At 43.6% G+C, this 20,423-nt stretch overlaps 7 protein-coding genes across 7 annotated transcripts; 3 read left to right on the forward strand and 4 right to left on the reverse strand.

Moving 5' to 3' along the window:
• Positions 1-772: 772 nt before the first annotated feature.
• Positions 773-1,873, reverse strand: FPOAC1_009880 (uncharacterized protein; the record flags this gene model as incomplete). The annotated part of the gene is made up of 1 exon (XM_044854293.1): positions 773-1,873. One exon carries the CDS (start codon positions 1,871-1,873, stop codon positions 773-775), a length of 1,101 nt encoding a protein of 366 aa, XP_044706963.1.
• A 520-nt stretch (positions 1,874-2,393) lies between these two features.
• FPOAC1_009881 (uncharacterized protein) lies at positions 2,394-3,620 on the forward strand (the record flags this gene model as incomplete). The annotated part of the gene is made up of 3 exons (XM_044854294.1): positions 2,394-2,408; positions 2,481-2,783; positions 2,838-3,620. 3 exons carry the CDS (start codon positions 2,394-2,396, stop codon positions 3,618-3,620), a joined length of 1,101 nt encoding a protein of 366 aa, XP_044706964.1.
• A 4,424-nt stretch (positions 3,621-8,044) lies between these two features.
• On the forward strand, positions 8,045-9,861 carry FPOAC1_009882 (uncharacterized protein; the record flags this gene model as incomplete). Its single annotated transcript, XM_044854295.1, has 3 exons — positions 8,045-8,464; positions 8,519-9,698; positions 9,749-9,861. The coding sequence occupies 3 exons, from the start codon at positions 8,045-8,047 to the stop codon at positions 9,859-9,861; spliced, it is 1,713 nt and encodes a 570-aa protein (XP_044706965.1).
• Positions 9,862-10,016: 155 nt separating this feature from the next.
• On the reverse strand, positions 10,017-12,035 carry FPOAC1_009883 (uncharacterized protein; the record flags this gene model as incomplete). Its single annotated transcript, XM_044854296.1, has 1 exon — positions 10,017-12,035. One exon carries the CDS (start codon positions 12,033-12,035, stop codon positions 10,017-10,019), a length of 2,019 nt encoding a protein of 672 aa, XP_044706966.1.
• Positions 12,036-12,692: 657 nt separating this feature from the next.
• On the forward strand, positions 12,693-14,425 carry FPOAC1_009884 (uncharacterized protein; the record flags this gene model as incomplete). Its single annotated transcript, XM_044854297.1, has 4 exons — positions 12,693-12,900; positions 12,953-13,010; positions 13,061-13,756; positions 13,813-14,425. 4 exons carry the CDS (start codon positions 12,693-12,695, stop codon positions 14,423-14,425), a joined length of 1,575 nt encoding a protein of 524 aa, XP_044706967.1.
• Positions 14,426-14,448: 23 nt separating this feature from the next.
• Positions 14,449-15,892, reverse strand: FPOAC1_009885 (uncharacterized protein; the record flags this gene model as incomplete). The annotated part of the gene is made up of 9 exons (XM_044854298.1): positions 14,449-14,482; positions 14,535-14,617; positions 14,671-15,001; positions 15,053-15,262; positions 15,314-15,354; positions 15,411-15,477; positions 15,716-15,722; positions 15,777-15,808; positions 15,876-15,892. The coding sequence occupies 9 exons, from the start codon at positions 15,890-15,892 to the stop codon at positions 14,449-14,451; spliced, it is 822 nt and encodes a 273-aa protein (XP_044706968.1).
• Positions 15,893-16,330: 438 nt separating this feature from the next.
• FPOAC1_009886 (uncharacterized protein) lies at positions 16,331-17,641 on the reverse strand (the record flags this gene model as incomplete). The annotated part of the gene is made up of 1 exon (XM_044854299.1): positions 16,331-17,641. One exon carries the CDS (start codon positions 17,639-17,641, stop codon positions 16,331-16,333), a length of 1,311 nt encoding a protein of 436 aa, XP_044706969.1.
• Between the last annotated feature and the right edge of the window lie 2,782 nt (positions 17,642-20,423).

Below are 20,423 nucleotides of genomic sequence, written 5' to 3' on the forward strand. Positions count from 1 at the left end.
TTCAAGATGAACAGATCCCCGGATTTTCTCCTCCTCTCCAGACACGCATTGACCATTGTCTCGGGACGAACTAAACCTAAAAGACTCCCATCACGAGCATTGGAAATTGTCAAGAGATGCTGATCAGCCCTGGAACGAGTTAGTCTTGTTTTCGGACAGGGCCGGAGAAATGTAACGCTGTTGGATCATCTCGATTTTGATCGGATGTAATGATGACAGTCTGTTTCTCTGTGCGTTCTCGCATTTTAATAGAAAAGCTGCTGAGAAACCATTGGCCTTGTATCACTTGGTGTGCTAGACACAGCCATTTCAACAGACTGCCAAGAATAAGCTTAATATGAAGTCTATCCGTCATGGCTGTAAACGGGAACTTAATTGCTGAATGACAATTCATGTGGCTGACATGGTGCGGGGAAGTCCGTTGTAGAATAGCTTGTATGGCTTAACGAAGTTGTTCTCTGTTCTGCCATCGATTTAGTTGACATCGATACCAACACGCGACCTGGTCTATGATTAGACTAAGAATGTCAATTAAATGGAGCACAAGTTGAGACTATTTCTCCTCTAGGTGGGATCTCTATCACATAACTACGCCCCGCCATAACTCTTGACGCTAACAACGCAAGGGTTCCGCTGAACGCTAGAAGAGTCGTTGACTAACACAACGAATGACCTTTCAATTTTAGGATACAGTAATAAATTGCATTGCATTCGGGACTCTATCCCATTAACTAGCTTTACTAATTGCTTTTCCCATTCTTTCTGCGTCTGTTTACTTGTCAATCTCCACCACCAACTTTGTGCAACTCACTCCTTGAGCCATTCTATCCAACGCCTTGTTGATGAACTCCAAGCCCTTTCCGACAACAGTTGGCTCAGGGCTTGGTCTCACAGACCCCTCGGCGAGTCTATTCCTCAACCATGTACCCAGCCAGTATCGGAACTCCTCCAACCTTTCCTCTTCCACCGTCGATGGCGTCACGAACATGACCTCTACTCCCTCCACATCTTTTGCGTCTTCCGGAAGTCGAGGTGCCGAGACTATCTTCGCTGACTTGTCGCCAGATTTGACAAAGGCTTTAAGCACATCTTGGCATTGAGATAACTTTCCAACGGCGAGAAAGCAATGGCGGATGATCAGATTGCTGCTCTGAGCTGCGGAAACCATCGCGTCCACGGCTCCTGGGTCTTTGTAGTCAAATACACAGTCCGCACCTAGAGAACGAATGTATTCAAGATTGTCAGATCCAGCCGTGGCATACACCGCTACAAAAGGAGATGTTGGATCCTGGCACATTATACGTGCTGACTGAACGCCCATTGTGCCCACGCTTGAGGAGGCTCCCCAGATAAGTAGAATTTCATTCTTCTGGACTGGCGTACTTGATTCATTTCTTTTTTCGTTTGTCCTTGGAATGCCCATCTGATCCCAGGCACTGAGTGGTACCTGTACAGACACGGGTAACGTCGCAGCATCGTTCCATGACATGGTATCGGGAATAGCTACGGCATGTTGCCATGGAACAAGACATTTCTCTTGAAAGGCTCCATAGTCTGGCGCGCAGGATCTCCAGGCTGAGGCCGAGTAAGCGACGACTCGATCTCCAGGCCGGAAACAGAGAGTGCTCTTGTCGTTGCCAGTCGGAACATTCTCGCCGACTTCAAGAACGACACCTGCCATGTCAAAGCCGGTAACTGTAGGGTACTCGGTGATGAAGAAGCCTTGGCTGCGCATAAAAGTGTCTGCCGGGTTGAACGCGACAGACTTGACAGCGACGAGGAGTTCATTTGGTCCGGGCTTTGGGGTGGGACGAGATTCGATCTCAAAGTTTTGGCCTTTGCCTTTTAGGACGGCAGCGAGATGAGTAGACATTGTGATAAATATATGATGGATGTGTGATTGATGCTGGATATGTGAAAGAAGGGGAGGAGGAGAACCTATCCTCTTTATACCTGTGAACCATCGAGTTGTCTGTAACAGAAACGTTGACCTCAATACTTGAGGTTACAAAAATGAAAGCTCTAACAAGTAGTGATTAATGACACAAACTGACCTACTATTTTCGTCTCTTGTGCCTCCTACACACAGCATTTCTGATTCCTCCCGGGGAGCCAAGTTTTCCGAAGTCCGATTAACCAATCAATACTTACTGTATGCGTAAAATGGTTAGCACCTCGGACCGTTAGGCGAGACGAGGTTAGCGTATCGAACAAAGTGGGAACTAGGAACTAAAGGAGTATCATCTTCTCCACTTCCTGCAGCTTACTTACATCTCTCTACTCAAACTTCTCTTAATAAAGACCTCAATATAATCGAGCAACGCATCATTCAAGCATGTCATCGGACTTAACAAAACAGAGCCGGCAGTCTAGACCGGTCCGGAGGTCAAGACATGGTTGTCGGAATTGTAAATTGAGGAAGGTCAAAGTACGAACTGCCCCTGTCTAACACATCTTTGCTCGCCTAACTCTATCTGTAGTGCGACGAGACTAAGCCCAACTGCAAGATGTGTGCTTCTTTTGGTGTGCTATGCAACTTCGGATTTAATGTTCCAGATCTTCAACCAGTGACGTCCGACACTGGAAAGTCTCTGGTCCGATACAAACCTGCAGTTCCTCATTCTATCACACACGCTATCTGGACATCCGACGAGTTCACAAAGTATCAGCTAAACACCAAATGTCAAGACTTTGCAACTCGATACTACGAGCGGAGTCTTCTTACACCTGATGATCCTAACATGTTAAAGGTGAACCAGGGTCTCTTCAAGCTTGCCTTTACTGTAAGTGAACCCATGTCATTGTATACTCCCGTATCTGAGTCTGATCGTTCTCAGTACCCTTGTCTGATGCATGCTTCACTAGCCGTGGCCCTAAGCTATGATCGCTTCCTCAACACAACCTCGTACTCGCGGCGTAGTTTCGAAGAGTGCTACCATTGGTCGCAAAGCACAGCCATCTTCAACGAGAAATTGAGACAACCGCTCAAGAAAAGAGACAAAGACCCCATCTGGGGCACCGCAGCCGCCTTGGCTGTCCTCACATTCTCATCTCCTGATGCGTACAGACCTGAAGATTCATGGCCGTTGAATCCATCTACTAAAAATGACTTAGAATGGATACAGATGATCAATGGGAAGATGTCTCTGTGGCAAATGGTTGAGCCACACCGAAAGGACAGTGTCTTCCATGTTATGGCAGCGACGTTTGATCAGATGCAAGCGCCTTTGCCAGAGGTCGGGATACATGGTATACCAGATCTGTTGGCCGAGGTGTGTCTGCTACACGATCTATCGACGGCGGATGACAACCCTTACTTCATCGCCGCGCATGCTGTGTCTCGTGTGCTCAATCTTCCAGACAGCGAGGTTACAACAGGTCACACGCAGCTTTTCACGCATAGTCTTGATGGGGTGTTTAAAACATTACTTCTCGGAAAAGACCCTGTCGCTCTCCTGCTGTTATATCTGTGGTACCGCAAGGCAGGACGGAGCATTTGGTGGATTGAGTTGAGGGCCAGAGTGGAATGTCCGGCAATTCGGATGTATGTACAGCTATATCACGGAGACGACGTGGTGGTGAATGCACTACTTCTGAATGAGGAATTGGTTATGGCCTGAGGATATTGGTCGGTTATTCCAGCACTTCATGGGGCGACTACAGTTGTACGTGGAGGGACAATATCGCATATCAAAAAGGTCTTATGTCGCACGAGTCAGGGAACGGTGGCTATAGGGTCACGGTACTATGCAATGCATACGAGTTCAAGCGTTGGCATTCACATCAGACGTCGGCAGTGGTTTTACTGGGTTGCATCAAAGGTAGTGCGAATAGTCTGTATCAGCATCGCGACAGCGAGTAGTGCACCCACTTCGGAGAGAAGATGTATAGTCCGGAGGCACCATCACATAGGACGCAAGGCATTTGTCGTTGAGGATCGATCGAAGTGAGAGGGATGGAGGCGAGCGACAACGGAACGAGAGTTGGAGAAAGCTGGTGCCGGCGCAAAAGGGTAGCGTCACGAGAGACGAACTGTCAGGGCGCAGACCATCAAATGAACGTGTTCACAGGTGGGCGCGTCAAGAATGGAAGGGGGACACATATCAGCAGCAGTCGCCTTTCGGTTCTGGACTTGCTACATCGCTTCTTGTTTGCGCCGACCGCGGGTCATCAATTGTCCATGGATATTCGTTCCCATGCGGTGAAAATAACAGCGCGCAAGACGATGTTCAGAATATCGGCTGCCGGGCAGTGTATAACCTCGAGCTTCGTTGCGTTCATATGAGACAGTCGAGAGCAATCAACCGAGGGCAAACGCCATAATTTGGAGTTAAGACTGGCACTCGCAATCGAAGGGGTTGAACGTGGTTGGACGACGGAGACGCGTTGATGGTGGGAAGGCTTGGGCTGTGATGTCGTGAAGTGAAAGGCAGGATATGCAAAGGCACGCGTCGTTTGCGCGTCGGCTTTCTGGGTCGGGGTAGAAGGCGAGCTAATGCTCAACCACTTGGCCGGTCAAAGAAGTTGACAGACAGACGAGGCAAAGATGCTTGTGTCGTATATAGTCGCGGAGAGAAGGAGGAGGGTTTGGACTTTTCGCGCACTGTCGTGGGCCATTCTGATACAATAAACATGTTGCGAAAAGCTCTTGAACCAATGCAATCAAGAAGTAGCAACTGGTAGCGTGCGTGCGTTGGGGAACGCGTCGTTGATACAGCATTCCATCGGATGGCCAGAAGCTCAATCCGCGATGCAATGCTGGCGCATCACGTGCGTCATCGCTCGGTTACCCTAGACTTGAACAACGATAGTTATTTACAGCATACTTCATTCTCTAAGACTGATATCAGTGAACAGTCCTAATTAATAATCCTTGGAATCACCATATTGATTACGAACTGAAGTGGTGGCTTTTTTTCGTACATGTAGTGCTTTTCTGCGATGTATTGATTCACATCAAGTGATTCACTTTACCATCTACGTGCAACAAAATCAAGACGCCTAAAACAGCGCGACAACCACAATTCAATCTGGAATAATCTCATACGTGGTAGACAATGTCTTGACTTCTTGACCTTTGTCCGCTGTACCATTTCGCTGTCTTACAACTGTGCCGTAGCGCTCGCTCTAGCATTGGCCCGCCTAGCAAGACCTCCACACCAGGGATACATACATACACGAGGTAAAGGATCCTGCCATTTAACCGACTCATCTCTCCATAATCATTGACTAGTCTGAAGTGGCAAGTGTATTGTGAATCTGGGGATCGTTCTGTCGATCAGAAGGGTTGCAGCGCAGTGCTGTGCCGTTGCTCTTGGTGGAGAGATCTAGTGCCAAGTCTTTGAAGACACTGTCAACTTGGCTGTCAAGTTAGTAGACATCGAGGGCTACAAGTTCTTTTTACTTTAGAGAGTAAATGCATTAGTGTAGAGATTTCCGACAACAGAGCATAGGAAAGTAGTTGTTAGTCCTTCTTTGCCGAGGTAGCCTATAAGAGCTCCTCTGAAGCCGTTTGTTGTCCCCTCTTGTGCACGATCGTCTCTGGCCAAATCACGACTCATGTTGGCTGACAGGTCCAAAGCCACGATACCCCCTTGCCTACATGTAGCGGATGCTACTGTTCCCCGTATACCGTGCCTGCGTGCATCCGGTCCAAGCTGTCAGTATCCTCCGATGCTCAAGGGTCTATGGCTATGCGGCTGCGTTGATGACCCGACAACCGAATGCGCGTACTGAAGTGACAGGATCCAATATTCAGATCCTGGGTAGTGTCCCTGGACACCGCCGTTGACATCTCGGGTATAGAAACCCCGAAGGTATTATTCATCAAAAGTCTATGCACGGCCTGATTCTAGCACTCAAACCCATGCTCACAACGCGCTTTAAAGACCCTATTGAATGAACTTGATATGGGTATCCCTCGAAGTCTAATGCGAAATCGATAGATGCAGCTTCGTCACGAAAAATAGGGCTCTTGGAGCAATCTTAATCTCACACAAATACAAAAGCACTGCTATGCAACCCACTTATCCTTCCTTTAACTATTAAATGAACGGCTTGCCATGTGATACTCCTCACGATCCAGTCTCCCGGGTCGTGTAAATGGCAAAAAGACAAAAAGACGAAGATCCAGGCCTACGACTCTGCAAGGATCATCGTGACACGGCCTTTTCCCCGGAATGCGGGGAGTGTGCACGATCCACCGTAACTAATGTCACAGTAACCCCAAAAAGGGGTGGATTCACCGAAGACAATGCCAATCCATGCTCAAAACAAGTTTGACGCGTACCGAGACTGGAAGGATGTGCATCTGGGACACTGCAGGAAGGAAGATTACTTGGCTAATTCAATCTGATCTTAGATGGGCACGAAAGATTGGGGGCTTTAACCCCAAACATGGCGTTGGTGGCTTGGAGTTGTTGTGGTTGGAGTTGTGAGATGAACGCGTCGAAATTGACCGAGATACCGAAGGCGTTCCAATCTGACAATCTGAAAGAGAGAGACATACTGGAATCACTTGACAGAATGAAGGACGGAATGATTCCTTCTAAACGCCAATATTTATCTAGCTTCGTTAAAAAAACAAGCCCAGTTCAACCGGTGCCACGTCCGATCTCAGCCGTTTGTGACAGTCCGGCAATTACCGGTCATCAATGCCGTAGTTTTAGTTATCGGCGAATCATTCCGCTCAGCTCATTATGACGGATGGAAAATGAGGGGAAAAGGGTCATTGATGCCCATCATTTGGACCTAACTGACTGCATGTAAGGCCAAGCTAAGATGGTTGATTGCCACACCTTTCTTGCTTGAGTCACTTGTCCTCTCTCTGTAGAAATAAGCTTGACGTTGAAGAATAACGGACAAACTTTGGGGTCGGGGCATTGTGGGGAAGCGTGTTTCTGGAGGGAGGGTTGATGGGGGTTAGTTAGTATTTACTCACACCTCACTCATTAATTCATCAGTTCTTGTTTATCTATCTCTCTGTTCTTCACTTCAATTTCATGACAAGTTCAGTTCATGCCAAGTAAATAGTCTGTATCAACTATTACAATACTGGCATGACTGCGATAAAAACTCGCCTGGGATGTTGGTTCATGTGATAGTCTCGGAGAGAACAGCGAGTCTGGAACACGGACTAACTCGTCGGCCAAGAGAGTCAGTCATTAAAATATTGACCAATTAGAAACAATTAAGTTGATCGTACCGATTCATGTTTAGCCGAGGTCATTGCAGCAGAGAGAGAAGAATAACTGACGTGATGGGAGTAATTATATTGAGTGAGAAGGGAATTAAAAGATATTAATAATGATTATCTAGATTAACTGCATCATCTGTCAATTGAGGAGAACTCTCCAAGATAAAGACACCATGTATTGTCTGTCATCCGTCACGGTTGTATCCGAAATGCGCTGCCGTCCTCCTTCGTACCCCAGAATTGAAGCCGCGCGAATTCTTGTGGAACCCTCCCCCTTCCCCCATTCAACAGTTTCTGGGGGTGGAGGTTTTCTTTATCGGGCGCTACAACTTTAATGTAGCCCCCGTAACTTACTTTAGCTTAACCGTAGCCTTTTTCCAACTGTCATCGCCTTGTCTCCAGCGCCTTTCCTTGACATGACTCGGTTTTCTTTTCCCCGAAGTACAGTATAATTACACTGAAACTGGTTTGGTTCGTCTTTTCGGGCCAAAGCCAGCGAACAAAAGCACAATCCAATTCGTCCTCTGTATGCGGGGAAAGTCAGCCTGTGGCGTGAAAGACATGGGGGACTGATTCGCGGACCCCGTGGGGAAATTCGACCGATAATCCTGGTCGGTCTTGTTGATGTAACTTCTCTTGGCCTCTTTAGTAGCCGACGAGGGTATAGGTATACCATGGCATGAGGATTTTTTTAAAAAAAGGCCCACTGCCTTGGGTGCGGAGACTGCTTATATCTATCCTTATATCTTCCCCCCATCTCCTCCCCTTCTTTTCCCCAGATCTGCATTGAGCATTCTCTCCATTCCTATTTTATTACCCTCTTTTCCACTCCCCAGAATCTCATCCACAATGGCGCCCTCTCAGGATCCCGCCCACGTGGAAGATGGCGGCAAACTCCCTGTCCACCATACAGAGTACTCGGGCAACAACTCCCAAGTCGAACTCATCGAAGCCGCCGTCGCTGCCAGTGATGCAGAGGCTCTCATCCCCAAGAAGGAGTTGTTTGCCCGGTATTGGCCTGCTGTGGCCTTTAGTATGGGTTTGAGTGTTGCGCTGGTCATGGAGGGAATGGATGTCGGTCTCATCAACAACTTCTTCGCTCATGATGCCTACCTTAACCGGTTCGGCTGGCCCGATGCTAATGGAGAGCAACATATTTCTACAAAGTGGCAGGGTGCTATTGGTGCTGGAAACAACTGTGGTTCTATCCTTGGTCTTTTGCTCAACGGTTTTCTTCAACAGCGATATGGCTCTCGACGTGTTTACATGGTATGTTGACAATAACTTACACTGACCTAAAGAAATGAAGCTGACACATACCAGTTCGCCATGGCTCTCATGTCCTGCACCATCTTCGTCCTCTTCTTCGCCGTCAACGTCGAAATGCTCCTCGTCGGTAACCTCCTCTGTGGTATCCCATGGGGTATCTTCCAGACTCTCACCACCGCCTACGCCGCCGAAATTTGCCCCGCTGCCCTCCGTGGTTACCTTACAGCCTGGGTTTCCATGTGCTGGGGAGCCGGAAGTTTCCTCGCCACTGGTGTCCTCCGTGGCTCTCTCGACCTCAAGGGTGATGCTGGCTGGCGTGTCCCCTACGGTCTTCAGTGGATGTGGATTCCTCCTCTGTTCACCATCGCTTTCTTCGCCCCCGAGAGTCCCTGGTACCTTATCCGCCGTGGTAAATTCGAGGAGGCTGAGCACAGTCTTCGCCGTCTTGCTCGCTGCGGCCACTACAATGATGAGACCATGGCTCAGACTCTTGCCCTCATGAAGCACACCAACGAGATGGAAAAGGTTGAGGCCGAGGATGCTAGTTTCATGGACTGCTTCCGTGGAACCAACGCCCGCCGAACTGGTATCGTCTGCATGGCCTGGATCATCCAGATTCTCAACGGTCAATCCATCACCAGTTTCGCTGCTATCCTGCTCAAGTCCGTCGGCATGAGCAGCAAGAACGCTTTCAATTACAACATGGGTATCCAGTCGGTCAACATCTTTGCCACTGCTATTGCCATCACCCTTATGGGTAGAATTGGTCGTCGTACATTCTACTTCTGGGGCTCTTCCGGAATCGGCGCATGCATGTTGATCATTGGTATCCTCGGCTTCGCTGCCGACGGTGACAGTGTAGCCATCACTACTGCTGCCTTCCTTGTCGTTGTCCAGTGTATTTTCAAGGTCTCTCTTGGTCCCACCACCTACGTCGTCGTCGCCGAAACCGCCTCCAGCCGTGTCCGAGCCCAGACCATCGTCATCGGCCGTGCCGTCTACGTCTGTGGTCAGATCGTCGTCCAGCAGCTCAACCCCCGTATGCTCAACAGCAGCAGCGATGCCTGGAACTGGGGAGCCAAGACTGGAATGTTTTACTTCGGCCTTTGCTTCATCTGGGCTGTCTGGATCTTCTTCTTCCTTCCTGAGACCAAGAACCGTAGCTTTGCCGATCTTGACTACCTCTTCCAGAAGAGGGTCAACGCTCGCAAGTTTACTACTACTCCTGTTGACTGTAAGTTGTTTTACATTCATTCTTTTAGATCATTGCTGATTATGATATAGTGTTTGAGATTGTTGGACCTAGCAGGGACGATAAACTCCAGGGTGTCGAGGTCATTACTCCCGTCAACACCAACACTGCGGGACAAGATATTGAGGGAAATAAGAAGCTTTAAAGAGTCTTATAGATGTTTCAAGTTAGCGTAATATCCACACTGCCATGAATGGCATAATTTGCTGTTTTCTTTATAATCGCTTGATGCTGTCCTGTGCCTCTTGTGATGGGCAACGCCCTTTCATGTGGTCCCCTATCGCAAGTGTGTTCTGTGTGTTAACATAGAGATACCTCCATCCAATGAAACCCAGGCGTCTTCATGACGTCTCCGTTCATGATTCCATATACATGACCAAATCCAACAAGCTCAAATGATCCAGCGAATGTAAGACTCGGCCGCAGAATAGCAGGCAAGCGACAACCCTGGAGGGCCCAAACAGAATCCCCCGCACGTACTTCGTCCGGTAACATGGCAAACATGCCTTTATCCGTTTTGCAAAGCCGCAGACCACGTGTTGAAAAGACTTGTGTGAACAGTTCCGTCAGAACGACCTCACTGTCTCCAAGAGCATCGCCGAGAGCTTCCATCATGTCTTCACCTTTGCCTGGGTAGGAAGCGAATATCGAGAGGATAGATTGACCCAGCTCGTGAATGGCAGTGAAAGTGTCATCACGTCCGTCTTGCTCGTTAAAGTCACATAATGTCTTGATAGCTGCGTCTTGAATAGGTTCGCCTGTAAAAGAATACTGCATGTCTGTTTGGCGCCCTGAAGTGAAGAACCTGATGGCTTTTTCGAACCAGGTCATCATAGCCTCGAGTTCGAAAACTTCGTCTGGTTTCATACTGGAAACCTCGGCGATGTTATCGGCGAGGAACCCCTGAGTGATCATCTGATCAGGATCGTCGTTGCTAAATGTCACAGACCAAGTACTAAGATTTCCGCCAGTCTTATGCCAAGGGTTAGCCTGGGGACCCAACTGCCAGACGGAATCCAATGGGTTGGGTACAGTGAGATCCCGCAACCAAGAGGGATAGCCCTCAGTTCGACCGGCCAGCCCAGCAATGAGAAAGAGTTCTCCCCCAGAACTTAATTGTAAGGCGCGTTTCCAGAATCGCATGGTGATATCTCTAATAGGTGATGTGTAGTCGACATGTAGCTCATGTGCCTTCCCGTCGCTCGCTTCATCCAAGAGGCCCAGTATAGCAAAGTATCGATCACGGGGAATTGTGCATTGCTTGAAGCAACCAGCCAAAAGAAACATGGGAAACTGGGCTTGCCTCATATCTGCGCGTCCCATCAAGACACTCGTGACCTTCAAGAATTCGCGACCGTGTACTGTGTCAGGATCGATAACCCTGTAAGCACGGATTAAGAACATTGAGTTGAGCGACGTCAGCTTGGTCATGTTCTCTGGTTTGATCATCTCCATTGAATCCCATGGGACTCCAGCGCCCGGATAGGGTATTGTACTTGCATACAATTCTCCCCATGGCACATGCCGATGGCCAAAGATCAATATGACATCGCGGCCGAGAACAAACTCTTGGAAGATCCACAGACGATGAAACCAAGGTGAGGATATAAACTTTGTGAACCATTCAGCCCAATCTCCCGTTTCAAAGTCTTCAATCTTTTCTGCTTCCTCTTCGTTGGGTAGCTGGACGCCCATAACGGCGGCAGTCGTTTCCTTTGAAAGAGTCATAGAGTGACCCCGATTTAGTTCAAAGCCACGACGGATATTCTTCTTCCAGTATCGTTGCATGACGTCCAGTAAGGGGTTGATCTCTTCATTCTCTTCACAAATGTCACAGAGAACACGCACGGCAGAGCTGTAGATGACTCCCATAAGAGGGACCTGGATCTCCTTCTCGCTAATGTCCTTCTGGTTGATGCATAGTCCATCGGCCCAATATAGACGAGGCTCTTCATTATGTCGGAGTCGTCGAAGGATTGAAGCAAGTGAAGGTGTGATGCGGATTAAGCCATCAGGTGTGACAAGGGACTCAGTGAAACTGGCTTCACCCCACACGTAGGAAATGGCTTCGAAGCAGACGTGTTTCGTTGGGTCGATCAGCTCTGCCACATTTGAAGAAAAGGGTTTCCGACGAGGAGGTAGCTCGTCTAACCCTTTCACGAGTAGGTTGCCTCGAAGCTGGTCTGTCTCTTCACTAGCGGGGCTCAGCTCCAGCACACGTATCTGTCCCTGGCTAAGAGGCGTATATATGTAGGGCTCTGATACATGCCCTGAGTTTCCTTGGCCTGGGACTTGACTCGATAGTGACTTAGATAGCATGACTACTGAGATAACAGTGATGAGAATGACAGGAGACAATTGTTGACTGATGTGAAAAAGGAAGACTGGGTGTGTCTAGTGCCTTTCTAGCTGGTAGTGACTCCACTCCGTAAGCAGCATGATGGTGAGATAGTGCCCCGCACCTAGTCTAGATGAAGGCTTACTGGACGGTAGGTTAACCGCGGTTTGTTGGTTTGTGAAACAATAGCATGATCGTAACGTAACCTCACGGCCGGAAGAGCACAGTTCAGCACAATGATACAGTCCCCATTACTTGACAATTGTATACAGCAATGTGGATCATTTGCGCGAATTTCTGTTTTGACGTCTGTTGTGGACTATCACAAGGCAGTGTCACAAATGCCGATGAACCTTCGGCGTAATCAATCTGGTGAGACATGTACTACAAGGGATGGGCAGGAAAGTGAACCCATAACCACACAGGCAACTGACAGGAGACATGAGACATCGGGGGTTAGGGCGGAGGAGGGTATGACGGGAAACTGGGTTATTATGTGTTCCTTTCCAGCTTCCGAAACCCTCCATGCCTCTTGGGTAGTTAAGAAGAGAAAACATTGAATATGGCTATATAGTAAGATCCCATGAACCGAGATGTACCCCAACTATCATATCGCACATTCTCCCACAGGCTGCAAAATGGAGTCAATTCTAGTCACGCCTGAGATTAACTCTACGCTCAAGATAGCAGAAGTACGAGGCCAACATGTCACAGTGCAACACAACTTTCTCAACTACTTTGTTGGACTATTCATGGCCACATATATCACATGGCAGTGTCTTCTACGGACACGTGTGCTATTGAGGTCTGACTCACAGCCCCCAATGTTGCCATATTGGATACCAGGTAGGACATGGTGCACGATGGTAACTTCAAGCCCAGAACTGACATATTTAAGTCGTGGGCCATACCTTTTCGTTCCTGACAAACACTCACCAAACTATAACATTTGGAAGGTAAGCTGCAGGACACTTTGTCAGGGACATGTATTATTGACTTGTCACAGATCGCACTTTAAGAGTACCGCTCAGCCTTTCAGCCTACTAATCGGAGGCCGTCGGACATATGTTGTACTTGATCCACGCTATCTTGCTGAGGTTCACAGAAAGTCCAAAGATCTTGTGTATGAGCCATTCATCGACCAACTAATGCTTTGCATTGGCGTCACGCAAAAGACCAGAGACATCATGTGGAACACAAAACTCGGCGAACCTGCTGTATCGCTGACCAACAATATCTTGGACTGGGTGCGGGAGGAAATGTCGCAAAGTCCGTCCTCGCAACCTTTCTTCGACAAGTTCATGAAGGAACTGGATGATGCTCTACAGCAAGCTAGTCCACTGACCACTGGAAACGTGAGCGAGCATGATATGTTCAAATTTGCAGGCGATATAATCGTTACGGTATCTACTAATGCTTTCTTTGGCAAAGTCCTGTTGGAACAATCTCCCGAAATATTGCATTCGTTCCACATGTTTGATCGTCATGCGTGGGAGATGATATTCCGAGCACCGAGATTCATGTTCAAGACTGCTAATAACGCGATGGGTTCAGTCATTGATGGTTTGACGAGATACTTTGAGTTACCTCAGAGCAGGAGACAAGACGCCGCATCGTTTGTTTTGAGATCAGAAGATGCCATGCGCAAGAGTGGGATTGGCTCCCGAGAAATCGCCGCATTAGTATTCAAGCTTTTCTGGGGGTAAGTTGGTATCTTGACAATGCAAAATGTATGCGTAATACTGACAATCAGATGAGGATCAATGGAATGCCTGCTACAGTCGCATTTTGGCTGTTAGCCCGAACAGTATATACTCCTAATCTCTGGGAAGATCTCAGAGCCGAAGTTGCCCCTGCTTTCAAGAATGGTATTGATGATCAGCCTGATATTGAGTACCTCAAAGGTTGTACGAAACTCAACGCAATGTACTATGAAACATTGCGTGTCCACGGAGGCGCATCTGGTTTCCGTCGCGTGGCATCAGACACTGTCATCGGAGGCTTCACTTTCAAGGCTGGGAGCGATGTCATCATGCCTTACCGTCAATTGCATGTTGATGAAGAGATATGGGGACAAGACGCCAAATGTTTTGATATCTACAGGTTCATTGACAACCCAAAACTTGCTTTAGCGAGAACTTTCAAGCCGTTTGGTGGGGGCGTGACATTATGCCCTGGCAGATTCTTGATGCATCAAATAGCGTTGAGTCTTATTGCTACTCTTGTCACGAGATATGACATTCACATCGTTGACGGCCATGAGACTCACCCTTTTCCGCAGATGAACCACAAGGGTCCTGAGGTTGGCGTCATATTTCCAATTTTCGAACAGGTTCCCAAGATAATAGTTGAACGAGTTGATATTGGATGAGTATTGGGATTTTGCTAAATATTCTATTCTAAAGGCTTTTGACCCCAAACAGCAGTTCTTCATATTGTCAGTACCAATGATAGATGTCGCATAGGAAAAGAATACGTACACTAAGAGATATGAATGCAGATTCGGGTTCAATAACTCCTTGCGCATATCCACTAGAAAGACTTGTGCCTGTTCATATTTCCACTAGACGATTCTAGTTAGCAACTATACCAATCCAACTGTTAACAGCATCATACCCCTAAGAGCTCTGTCAAGCCACGAATAGAAAACCCTTCCAGGCCTTGCAGCAAGAACTGTTGGTTCCAGGTGCCCCACTGCTTGAGATCCTTGTTCTTGGGCCAAGTACCAATGGGCACCTTGACCCTTCGCTCGCTTATGTTTTGCAAACCAGCCTCCTGGAATGCCTCGACCGGGTCCCAGAAGAACGGGTTTCCAATCTTTTCTCCGATTTGTTCAAAGATTCGAACCCATGTCTTCAGTGGAGAGTCTTCAGCCAAGGTTCCGTCATCAGCCATTGCGTTGCCCCAGATTTCGACATGCTCGATCCAGCCACCGGGCTTCAAATATCTGTCGAAAGGTTAGAGTTGGATTGTTGGATCATGTGCGGTGCGGCATCACCGTTGAGCCTTTTGGAGGAGCTCTTTCCAGTTCGGAACTGTGCCCGTCATGTATCGAACGTGGATAAAGTCGAATTTATTCTCGGGAAATGTCCACTCTTGGTTTATATCATCGACTTCGAATCTGCAGTTATAAGGAACAAAGTTAGGCTGGATGGGTGAGAGATCGACTCCGACAACTTCGGCAGAGGGGTGCAGGTCTGCCATATCACTATTTTGGTCAACATTCAGCCATGGGTTCTTGAACCCTGTCATGACTTACATGGCCCAGATGCCCGTGCCACAACCAACATCTAAAACGTTCTGTTGGTTGTATGTTAGTTAGTTACGCCAATAGCGAGTCTGGTAACTGAACTGACTTGTACATTCTCGCCAATCGGCGATTGGTAAAGCTTACCACCAAGAACGATACGGAATAATTCATGACTAAATACTTGTTAACTGTGGATATTTATCGGTGATTGATATCGTCACTTGCATCAAATCTTCGGCTTCTTGCTGACGGTCGTCGTTGGCACCCCTACAAGTACTCTTAGTAATTGCCTGACCTATTGTTTCACATCATTATTTACCAGTATGTACCGTCACCGTAGGCATGAAAACGTCTACCATGAATCCATTTGTATTCCCTGATGGAGGATTTCAGCGACTCAGTGTCAATGACACCGGTTCTACTCCCCATTAGCGAAATTCCCATTGTAATGTCCTACTGCATATTTTCTTACGACTTTGTTTATGAAGAGTCAGAATCGGTGTCCTAGACGAGGCGTTAGGATATAATGAGATGTACAGACCCTATGCATTGGGCTGAAGTAGTGGCTAACTTGTTCGATTGGGCCATCTTCAGACCCGATTGCTAGATCATCGTGTTCAGGCGTTCGAGGCCTTGGTGGTGACTTTGGAGAAGACATATTTTGTACCGAGTAGGTGGTTTAGGTTTAGGAAATGATGCTATAGGCGAAACGAATAGACGGGAAGCGAATGCTTGGCCTGTTGGTCGGAGGCGAAAAATCAAAACGACTCGTGGGAGGAAAAGAGAAAAAACCTCAGAGGGCGGTCAATCATTTATCTCGCATTGCATGACTCCCCACCCCGTAGGCGAATATCAGTGGAGAAGAGGGCCACGTAGGTTAGAAGCGGCAGTTAGTTGCAGTGTCTGATGCAGATCTTGACCAGGATTATCTGATTGTTGGGAATTCACTTGATGACAATTTTTAACAGCCAAGTGGCACAAGAATATAACGTGGTAAAGATAGTATATATATTTAATGTTCTATATTCATTCATCTGAAAGTGCTTTCCCGAAACATGTTCCCTTGAAGTCAACTTGTGGTTTCTCGGTGGAGTTGACAAGGACGAATTCAGTCTTGTTGGAAATTGAAAAGTCATGGACAACAAGCGCCGAAGAATTAGTGTCATACCCCACATAGAGAGACACATAATCTGTATCTTCACTCCTGCAAGCCCGTGGGTCAGCTTCAATGCCGTGACCACTTGTGTATTTGCCGCATGGAGTCCTGCGAGTCTCAACACAAGCGATGACAATCACTGCCACGGTAACGGCAAAGATCAACCCTGTGTAGGCTTTGTAGGCGGTCGAGGTGATGCATGGTATGATGGTGGATGTCGTCTTGCCTTGCCACAAGTACGGCATGAATATAATGGTGGTCATGGCGAGAAAGAACATGTAGTACAATGTAAAGAAAAAACTCGTAGTGGTGTGCGTTCCACCACGGATGATGAACAGTGTGTCGAGTGCCAAAAGACTTAGGACCAGAAAAAGAAAGAATGATCGAAAGATCTTGCTTCCCAAAGAGGACGACGGCGTTTTGAAACGAGACTGTAGAATTGAGGTGGAAGGCTCCAGTAACGTGCTGGATGATGTCTCATTGGAGTCGGTTCGTGGTAGAAGACTTATTTTACCCATTTCTGTGACATCGGCAGTTGAGTGTCCGTAAAAGACGGGAGGTTCTGGGGTAGTTGAGTGAGCTGTAGTGTACCCATAGTCGTCGTTGAGCCAAAATGCACAGCAGAGTCTCAAAAGACCAATCATAGCTAGTGGAAAGAATATCGCATCCACTGCCATCCACTTTGTAAAGCCAGGATTATTGTCTTTGTTAAGCGCACCGACAAGAAGGACCCCAGCTTGGATCCCTTGAGAAGTGACAATAATGGTAGTGATCATCTCGCGGGAAAATACGGAGATCCTGGTGTTATCAGGGTAGCGATAGCAATAAGCCGCGCTTGTCGCAATCATAGCTTCAGTGCCATCCCAGCCTCGATTGGTCCAGAATATGGCATTGGTAGGAGCGAGATCAGTTCGGTCCCATGATTTAGCTCGAATGCGACGGTCTGCGATGGCGGCATATCGCCAAAGGATTGACGTTGGGTTGTAAAGACATATTTGTTCATGCCACCTTGGTCGGCTTTGATGAAGATAGACCGGCGAGGGCGAACCGGCTATAATGTGGGCTATAAGTGGAGCGAGACAGAGGGTCAGAAGGGTTATCCAATCTGAACTGTCGATATCTTGACTTTGGTATGTGAGTGGTAAGATAGTCAGCTTCTTGCCAGTGAATATAAAGGACATGGTGAAATGAAATAAGTGATACTGTTGATGATGACGGAATATTTATGAAAACTAGGGCTCTGGGCCTGCATATATATAGACGTAAAGGTAGGCAACCAACATATCTAGGGTTGTAAGCAATTGGATACCAATACGACCCAATCTTTGCCCAGTTAACTGACGATAATCTATTGGCTGATTTACCAAGTGGTAAGACTTAGCTTGCCAGGGTTTTTCAGACATCCCGTCTCAAGCAACGAGTGATATATCGCTTATGAACTTGAGACTCAGTTGAGCTACAATTATTGTCCTGTTCGTTACAAGACAGCAATCCGATCAACCTGAATAAGACGCCAATCGTCAAATCACTCAAAATATTCTAAAATTTGCTACCCATTAATAAAGGAGTTTTGGAGCTTCTATCCGAGACAAATTAAACTAGGTCAGTTATAGAGCGAGCATAATATAGCCGCCATTACCTATATATCCAGATATATATATAACCTATATAACTTTTATATATCTGGATATATATATAGGCTATATTGCCTCTTTTTACCTTTATATATACTTTCTTCCTTTAATATATATTTAATTTATTTAATTAAATATATTAATATTATTAATTTATTTTAATCTATTAATATTTTAATAATAATAGCTTTAATTAATTTAAATTCCATTATACTTAGCCCTTATTATCTTATTAATCTTAATATTATTAATATAAATCTTTAGGATTTTAATAATTTTTTTAATAATATTTTTCTATTTAAGGATATTTATAGCTTTTATAAAAAGCTTTTTAAGGCTATTAATAAATAGGCATTTTAATAAGGCTATACTTTTTTAATAAAGTTATTTTATAAGACTTTAAGTAAAAAAAAAAAGATTATTTTTTCTTATAATTAAAGTATTAAAAAGAATAAGGCTATTCTTAATAATAAAAAGAAATATAAAATAATAATATACTATATTAAATACTTATTCTTTATTCTTATAAAGAAAAATAAAAAAAAAGCTTAATAGGTATTATTATACTAGCTTAATATTAAGTTTATAATATATAATTACTTTAAAAGTATTAAAAAAGGCCTTATTTATTTAATATATTATTAATTTATTATTAAGAAAAAAGATTAAATCTAAAAGCTTATAATTATAAGTTATAATCTTTATTAAATTTATAATTATTTTAAATAGAATATTTTAAAATTAAAAGTTAAAGCCTTTAATAAGAATATTTAAAACTTTATCTTTAAAGTAAAATAAGATCTTTTTAAAGATTAAAATTATATTAAGGCTCTTTTAAATTACTTATTTAAAGAAGATTTTTAATATTAAATTAATATTAATAAAAAGAAATAAGTTAAATTTATAATCTTTATATACTTTACTTTAATTTAATACTTTAATTTATATCCCTAGATATTAATCCTTAATTATATATATAAAATTAATAAGTATAATATATCTTTATTAAATATTATTAATATTAATAGCCTTAATAAGACTTTCTATATAATATTTACTTTCTTTAATTATAAAGAAAAAAATAACTTTATTTAGGCCTTTTTAAATCTTTAAAAGCTATATTTAATTAATATAATTAAGATCTTTAATATTATTCTTATAAATTAAAGCCTTATTTATATTAATACTATTATTACTATTTCTTATTTCCTTAAGACTATTATATATTTATATAGTTAATATATTATAAATATAGTCTTAAGCTTTTATAAGCTAGGCTTTAAGAAAAATTAAAATAATATTAAAGGTATAAAGTATTAAGACTAATTCTTTAACTATTAAAAAGAGATAATATATATATTAATAAGGGATATTTATTATAAGAAATTAAAAAAGCTTTTTAATTAATATTTTAAGTTAAACCTTAAGGAAGTTAATTATTTAATTTAAGTTTAATTTAATTTATATAAATATATATTTATTAAAGCCTTTATTAATAGTATTATATACTTTAAGAATTATATTATCTTATAAGTTAAAGGTATTTATATATTAATTAAATTATATTATAATAATATAAAGTAAATTAACTTATTTAAGGCCTTTAATATTATTAAGCTTATTATTATAAATTAGATTATTAGCTTAAATAGTTAATAAGCTATTAAATTATCTTTAATATTAAATTAAATATTCTTTATAGAATATATATATAGTTAAGTTATTAATTAGGTTTTATATAAGGCTTTATAGGTAATTAATTATTAATAAGAAAAGATTTTTAAAGGCCTTTTCCTTTATATTAAGTTATTTTATTAATCTCTTAAGTTATTATATATATATACTTTAATATAATTAATTTAAGGTAAAAAGCCTTTAATATTTTTATACTTTAACTTATATTAATATTTATATTAATATAATAACCTTTCTTTAATCCTTAAGCTATATTAAATATATAATTATTAGGCTATTTTAATAATATTATTAATATTAAGTATATAATATAAGCCTTTTTTTTTTAAGATTATTAAATAGTTATTATTATAACTAAAGAAAAAAGCTTTAATTTACTTTACTTATAAGAAAAAGGGCTATATTAAAATATTATAAAAGTATATAATATATTATAACTATTTAAAAAATAATAATAAGCTTTTTTATATAAATATATTTATATTTAATAAAATATTTTCTTCTTTATTTATACTTACTATAATATAAGATCTTTTAATATACCTTTTTTTACTATTAAAGTTAAATTTATATTTATTTTAAGTTAAAATATATAATATATATATAATATATATATAGTATAAAGATACTTAGT

This window comes from Fusarium poae, chromosome 3 (assembly GCF_019609905.1).
Source record: "Fusarium poae strain DAOMC 252244 chromosome 3, whole genome shotgun sequence".
NCBI lineage: Eukaryota > Fungi > Ascomycota > Sordariomycetes > Hypocreales > Nectriaceae > Fusarium > Fusarium poae.